We start from the raw sequence: 8,521 nt of genomic DNA, 5'->3' as shown, positions 1-8,521 counted from the left end.
TATTTTATTAAATTTTAAAAAATGTGAAATAAAAAAATTGATTAAAAATATTATAAAATTAGAAAATTACTTGAATATAATATTTTAATATTATTTTTGGTTTTAAATTTAAAATAGTTGTATTATTTTTTATGTTTTGTTTAGAAGTTTAAAAAAGTTAAATTGGACTTTGTGTTTTGATAATATTTAAATAATTATTAGATAAAAAAAATTGAAAATTGAAAATTAAAAAATATTTATATTTAAAAAAATTATAAAAAATTGTGAGAATATCTGACAACATCTGAGAATGTCTGGTTACCGAAACATCGTCATTAAATCAGAGAATGAGTGGCACCAGCAATGTTTCATGGGCTTAGATAGTTGAATGCAGACTGCATGTGACGGCTTGGGGCCCCATTCTAGACCTTGTAAACCAATCATATAGATAAAGACCTCTTATGCCACCCAAAGCCCTTGAGAAATAAAAAGCCCATAAAAGAATATAATATGGAGTATATCCCATATTGAGCATTGGAGTTTATTTCTTAATGACTGTGTGACAAAGTAAGCTTACCCTGGCCTTTGTTTTAAGTAAGTTTAAATAAGGAATCTAAATGTTATGATGTAGAAGATTTAGTTGTATATATTGCGTCTTAAATTACACATAGGAAAGTTCTTTTCTTTTTTAAATAATAATTATAAAAATCTTTTTATTTTTTTGCTGAATAATAAGGGAGAACATACGTGACTTCTCAATTTAAACATGATAAAAATAGCATCTTACCGGTTGAGAATCGAATAGAAACGGCCCCTGATACCGAGAAGCCACATACACTGCTATTTAGAGTAATATTATATATTACACTACTATTTCACGACATTTTTTTATTACTCTTGGATTATCTTATTTTTTTTTTTAAAATAAAAATTCGAAAATTGATTAATAATGCAACCTCATTACAGTGAATAAAAATAAAATAATAATGTGATATGTCAAATTTTCTAATAATTGGAGGATGAGCTCTCATGCATAATTATAAGAGTAAAATCTTATCCCTAATGAATACATTTATGATCTTGACAGGTTTGGGGGGTGAGATGAGATACAAAATTCTTATCTTATCTTATCTCATAGTCATCATTACACATTTTTCAAATCCTCGTACAAAATATAATAAACAATTTAATTTTTTCAAATCCCCATTCAATTTTTTCAAATTCCAACAAAATAATAATACTAAAACATAATATTTTAACACTAAAATAAAATATAAAATTCTCATCTCACCCCCAAACCTTTCCTAAGGAATAAGCGAAAGCTGAATTAAAGATTTTTGAATATCCTACAATTCCAAGTCCAGAGGTCTAAATAATAAAAATTTATTCATTTATTTTATTTTCTTTTTGATATAACTAGACCTGTTTTTTAATTGAGATAGACTCATAGCAAAGGTGGACCAAAGGTCGATCTGTTGAAAATATATGATACAAATTTTCTCTGGGTAAGTAATCTAAAAAAATATTATCAATAACAATGTATTGATAAATCAAAGTTATATATATTACTTTATCAATTTGTACTGACAAAAAAAAAAAAAAAAAAGGAAACATAAAAAGGAATTCAACAATCTATATATATATATATATGCCATGAGTTTATTTCTTAATATATATATATATATATATATATATATTTATATATATAAATTAGAGAGAAGCCGTAGAAATAAATTATAATCATCAATCAATTCATCGCTTGGCTCCATTGCTCCATTTTTAATTTTTAATTTATATACTATTTGGGATCTCTCCCCCCTATTTTTGTATTTATCTTTTTAATTTAATCAAAATGCTGCTCATTACAGAAAATCGTGAAAACAAAGTGGCAATATTATTACTCCCGACCCCTGCCCTCCGGTGAACATCTTTTACCAGAATGATAATACAACTTGTATTATACAAGGTCCACGTATATATGCTTTTATAGTAATGTTAGATATAGTCATAAATTGTATAAACGCTATGTATTTTTTTTTAAAAAGAGTGAGACTCACTATTAAAATTTTTTTTTCATGTAAATTTCATGTTTACTCTTTTTTAGAAGGAATGCACAGTGAAATTTCATATTTACTCTTTTTTAAAAGGAATGTGCAGCGTTTACGTATTTTATGATTATAAATATCATTTCTTTATGTCCTATAATGAGAAAAAGTCAATTTTTTTTTCTCTGCCACTGACCTTCAGACATGCTAAGAGATGTTTGGAAATAAATCTCATCTCATCTCATCTCCTTCCCAAATATCATTCTATCTTATTATTTTTTACACATATAGTATTACCATTTGCTTGAAGATGCTTGGGATTCAGCAAAGCTCGTACACATTTTTTTAGGTCATTCACATTGATTATCATGTCAATTAGGTGAAGAGTTATATGACCAAAATGAAATGACCAAGGTTGGAGTAAGATTGTTCCAACGTCACCCTGAGATTTCAGGCACAGTGAAAGAATCCACAAGCTACAAGCTAGGAGTGTAATCTGATTGATCATCGAAATCGAAATTTTTGATTTTATCGATTTTGGTTAAGTCTGATTTTTTCAATTTTATAGATTATTTATGTTAATAATTATATAATATTTACATATACTAAATTATTAGTCTATTTATATTATAGTATAAGTACATTATTTTATAATAATTAACACATATTAGTATAGTATTAAATTTAACTATAGTCTATATAAATTCTAGATTCTTTATATGAGTATATATGATCAAATGTGTAAAAATGTATTTAAAAAAAGAATATATATATATATACTATAATTTATTATTCCAAAAATGTATTTATCATTGATATATATCAAAAATAAGTTTATATTAATGTTTATGTTTAAAATTAAAATTTTATGGTATATTAATTTTATATTATAAGATTAAAATTTATATGCTATATCATGTTATATTAAAAAATATAAAATTAATTTTATGTTATATCACATGTTATAATAGACTTGAATAATAAAATTAAAATCTCATGTTATATTAATTAGTAATTTAGCATATAATATATATAATATAATATAAAAATTATAAATATATATATATACCGGTCCGATTCGATTTGAACTGAAAATATTTTAAAAACCGATATCACATCGGTTTAAGATCGGTTTTAATTTTAAAGAATCGATACTACACCGAATTGCTTATAAAAGGTGGTTTGGTCCGACTCAACTGATTTTTTTTTTTTTTTTTTTAATTTTTTTCACACCCATAGCACAAGCAAGTTTGATCTTTTTTTCTATTAAAATAAGAGTAATATTATATAGTCGTTTTGAAAAAAATAAAAATTATTATTAAAATATTATTACTTTTATATAAATGTTATATTTATTTATTTATTTTTAAAGACAATTGCGTTTACGTGATTATCATTTCTCTTAAAATAAACATCCAAAAACATTACTTTCATTCATTAATCACGTGAATGACAATTCACTAGATGTACTTGACCGCAAGTCGCTGGACTTTTTTGCATCAATGACAAAACATCATCTGCCCCTTTCTGTAATGAATGTATGGAGAAAAATCCAGAACAAGGACTAGACCCAGTTCGAAAACTCTGATTTACAGATGACTGGACTATAAACTTTCATCACTTTCCAAGCTTGGCATTCTGTGAAGTGATTGATGCAGAAATTCAGTGAAGTGCAGTTTGATGCATTGATCAGTTATTATTCAATAAGATGATTTATAAATAATCATAAAATATTTATATTAAAAAAAAAATAAGATGATTTAATTTTTAAAAATCTGTATATTAAACATAGAAATGAGATGAAATATTTTTAATTATTTTTTAAGATTTGATAAAATAGTGAATTCCACCTATTAATTATTACATAATGTTTGTAATGATGGAGTATTATTTATAAATATATTTTTTATTAATTAATATCAATTAATAAATTAAATACTCATAAACATGTTAAACTCACAAAATTAATACGATTTTTTAGAATTTAGATTATTCAATAGGTCCCAAAAATATCAATTTTTATTATAATATAGATCATTCTAATTACCAAATAAGATTATTCAATGGTCCTTTCCCCATGAAAAAGGGCAACTCGGATATTTAGGCGGCATATCCACAAGGCTTTTCACAAAGAAGAAAAGTCCGTTTGAAAACAAATCGTCTCTATCTCAACAGTTAATCAAGCGTACATCCATCATCTAGTGTGGGTTTTTTGTTTCACACTTGCCAACCAAATTCCAATATTCTAGACCCAAGGAAGTGAAAGTCAAGGCAAATGGTTTGGCACGCGGAAACCCAGAATAAGTCTTGAACATGTGTGTAGATAGATGCAAAGAGTACATATGCATGCATCCTTCTGTTGTAGGATTTCTTGACATCTCATACCAATGGAATTGCAGAAACTTACCCCAATGGTATATTGCAGCTAACCAACATGTTGAGCCAAGAACTTGGCCCATGCTATCATTCAGTTTCAGGAAATTCCTACTCCGACTCCGACTGCATTCTTGGAGGAATCGAAGCAGAGATCAAATGGAGTCGGAGTTGGCGGAGTATTTGCACAGCCCTAATGGAATTGCAGAAACTTACCCCAATGGTCTATCTTTCGGTTCCTGAAATTCCTAACAACTAGATCATGCTATACTTATACATTGTAAAAGGTAGAGAAATACAATTTATCACCTTTTTAATTACTATTTCTAGATGTAATAGCAAAAGATTAACAGATAAGTGAAAATAATAAATATTGTTTTAAACAATTGATGTCACATCAAGAGATGATAAAACAATGTCATCTAATAGGATAATGAATAGCATTACCTAGTTAGCAATGGATGTTAAAAAGAAAAAAAAAAAAACACCGGACCTAATTTGCTCCCCATTTTTTACCCAAGAATCATTCCTTCATAGAATTGAGAAAAATATTAGGATGATGAAAATGACATTTGGGGTATCAAATTGGGAAGTTGTCAAAACTACTCTTCAAATCAAAATAATTGATTGGTTACCAATGGCAACACAGATGCTGACTATACCATGGCACATTGGCATAGAATAAAAACTCATTTAATTTCTCAGGAGTTTGAGACATTTGAACAAGTGAAATACCTCTTTAACAGAAAGGCACCATCTTCCCACTTTTTCCAATGGCTACAGTTCTTAGATCACTTCATCTTCTGATGATTCTCTATATTTCCAGTATTCCCTTGAACTTTGCTCAAGATGAAAGCCAATTCATCTACAATGGCTTCAGTCAAGCCAATCTGTATCTTGATGGAATCGCAGAAATTCTCCCTAATGGTCTGTTGCGGCTAACCAACATTTCAAACCAGAAGGTTGGTCATGCTTTTTACCAACTTCCTATAAATTTCAGCACGATTTCGTCACATTCATTTTCTACAAACTTTGTGTTTGCCATGGTTCCTCAACAACCAGAACTTGGTGGACATGGCATGGCCTTCGCCATCAGTCCCTCGAAGAGCTTAGATGGTATAGCAAGTCAATACCTAGGACTCTTCAATCGTTCAAATAACGGCCATACTTCCAACCACATATTGGCCATCGAGCTCGATTTTGTTAAAAGTCCTGAATTTGAAGATATTGATAACCACGTGGGAATTGATGTGAATGACCTGAAATCACTTGAATCAGCTCCTGCAGCATATTATTCCAATGAAGAAAGGAGGAATATAAGCTTGGAGCTCATAAGTGGGAATCCAATGCAACTTTGGATAGACTATGACGAAGCAGAAAAGTTGCTGAATGTAACACTGGCCCCAATTAGAACCACAAAACCAAATTGGCCTCTCTTGTCAACGCCGATCAGTCTGTCTCAGATCGTGTTGGAATCTATGTATGTTGGTTTCTCTGCTTCCACAGGATCATTAGCATGTGACAACTACATTCTTGGATGGAGCTTTAATAAAAGTGGGCAAGCACAAAGCCTCGACATTTCGAGCCTCCCTACACTTCCGCCAGGCAGGAAGCGAAAAGAGAAACGAGTAGTAGCGATCCGGGCTCTTCTCATAGTAGTAGTGGTTGTGCTAATAACGATAACTGGAGCTGCTTACTATTTTAGGAGGAAGAAATACGAAGAAGTACGTGAAAATTGGGAAATTGAGTATGGTACTCACAGGTTCGGCTATAAGAGTCTGTACAAGGCAACCAATGGTTTCAAAGCAAAAGAGATTATTGGAGAAGGAGGTTTTGGAAAGGTTTATAGAGGAACACTTCCTTCTAATGAGAAAATTGCAGTCAAGAGAGTCTCCCATGATTCCCAACAGGGGATGAAGGAATTTGTGGCTGAGATCATTAGCATGGGAAGATTGAGACATAGGAACTTGGTGCGGCTATTGGGCTACTGCCGGCGCAGGGGAGAACTCCTCTTGATCTATGATTATATGCCCCATGGAAGCCTTGACAGGTTCTTATACAGCAAAGGAAGAAGACACCTTAACTGGCTTCAAAGATTTCAAATCCTCAAAGGAGTAGCATCTAGCCTTCTTTACCTCCATGAAGGGTGGGAACAAATTGTTATACACAGAGATATAAAAGCAAGCAATATCCTATTAGATGCTGAAATGAATGGAAGGCTAGGTGATTTTGGCCTTGCCAGATTATATGACCATGACACAAATTCACAAACTACCCTTGTGGCTGGGACTGTCGGTTATATGGCTCCGGAGCTTACTAGAACGGGGAGGGCAACCACTTACACTGATGTGTATGCTTTTGGGGCTTTCATGCTAGAGGTCGCTTGTGGAAGGAAGCCAATAGAGCGAATGGGGATGCCTGAAGAATTAGTTTTGGTTGATTGGGTCTTCGAGTGCTGGAGCAAAGGAGCTATCCTCCATGCTAGTGATCCTAGATTGGAAGGTAATTATGTGGTGGAGGAAATGGTATTGATTTTGAAACTAGGACTCCTCTGCTTACATGTAAATCCAGCTGCTAGGCCTAGCATGAGGAGAGTGATGCAGTTTTTGAATGGCGATGCTGATTTGCCAAATATTCCTAATGACAGTGCTTCTTTTGGTACATTCACAAGTAGTGAAACTTTCGATTTCTTATGGTCACCTCCGTCATCATTTGTCCAGTCTTCTGATCCTTCCATGTCTTGCACCGTTTCCATCTTTAAAGGTGGTTGAATTAGCTGCCCACGAGTAAACAACTAGATCATGGATGTATACTTTGGACCAAGTCAACCCATGGCACACACAAAGCTTACAGATAACTTGGTGGTGCATAGGGGAATTAAAACATGTGAATAATATGATGTATATGTATACAGTTTCTTTCCATAATAAATAAATATGCGTTTACAAAACTGATGTTAGTGCTCTACTTGAGATGTTTGTATTACTAAAGATTTAACTATGTTGTTAAAATATTTACCATTGTTTGTTTTCTTAGATGAAATAGGATGAATTGAGATGAAAATTAAAAATTAGATAAAATATTATTAGAATATTTTTTTAATATTATTATTTTTTTAAATTTAAAAAAATTGAATTATTTATTTTATTTTTATGTGAGAATTTAAAAATATTATAATGATTAGATTATATGAGATAACTTGGAGAAGATTTATCATGTCTCCAAAAACCAGGTTTACAGGCTCACCAAATCTCAGTGCTTTATGCTTGCATATTTCTGGTCCGAACCTATTCATTAAACCATGCAACACCTAGAGGATCATTGCTCTATTCAACCATGGAAAAGACTTGGGTCTTATATTTTTGGATAATTAAAACTTTTCATAATTTCTTTTTTAAATATCATTTAAATATAAAATATTTTTCAATTTGAATTTTTTAAGTTCTCATCTAATCATTATCTAATCATTACAACTTTTAAAAATTTCAAACTAAAAAATTAAAAAAAAAAAATTTTCAAATTTCAAAATAAAAATTATATTAAAAAATAATATTCAAATAATTTTTAGCTCTATAATATTTTTATTCAATTTTTTCTCATATTTTTCAAAATTAAATAAAACAACTTAACTCAAATTATTTCACTATTATTTACAGAATTATGAAATACTTCAAATATCAAAGCATGCCTCTCGGGGTCATAAAGTTTTGGTGATGTGAATTGCAAACTTATCACAATTGATAGATGAGTCCATTGTTCCCAATACTAATAGAACTGAAAAATAATGTGGAATATCTTTTCTTAAAAGAAAAAATTTAAATAATAAATCCTCATTAACGGATGAATAATTTTTACAAAGAGTTTATACGAGGTTACAAAAAGCCCAGTCGAAAAAATTTTTTTTTTATTCTAATGAGCGAAATAAAAAATGCCCAAAAATTTTCAGACTAATGTGCTTAACATCCAAAGAAATGGTAAAAGGAAATATAGGGAGGGAAAGTTAGGACTGACATATTATACTTTCCTTTATAACCATATCATTGTTTCCCAAAGGAAATTCTAATTCGAAAGAGTTACAAAATTTCTTAACCAACAATTATTGTTTTTTAAATTTCCTCGAGAGA

The 8,521-nt window shown here is 30.2% G+C and overlaps 1 protein-coding gene across 1 annotated transcript; it reads left to right on the top strand.

The window, feature by feature from the left end:
- Positions 1 to 5,140: 5,140 nt before the first annotated feature.
- On the top strand, positions 5,141 to 7,286 carry LOC108989223 (probable L-type lectin-domain containing receptor kinase I.6). Its single transcript, XM_018962761.2, has one exon. The coding sequence runs from the start codon at positions 5,171 to 5,173 to the stop codon at positions 7,166 to 7,168; it is 1,998 nt and encodes a 665-aa protein (XP_018818306.2). The 5' UTR covers positions 5,141 to 5,170; the 3' UTR covers positions 7,169 to 7,286.
- The last annotated feature ends 1,235 nt before the right edge of the window (positions 7,287 to 8,521 follow it).

The sequence above is a fragment of the Juglans regia genome, chromosome 14 (genome assembly GCF_001411555.2).
Source record: "Juglans regia cultivar Chandler chromosome 14, Walnut 2.0, whole genome shotgun sequence".
Taxonomy (NCBI): domain Eukaryota; kingdom Viridiplantae; phylum Streptophyta; class Magnoliopsida; order Fagales; family Juglandaceae; genus Juglans; species Juglans regia.
The sequence above is the reverse complement of the archived record's forward strand: the minus strand, read 5'-3'. Positions and strand labels throughout refer to the sequence as shown.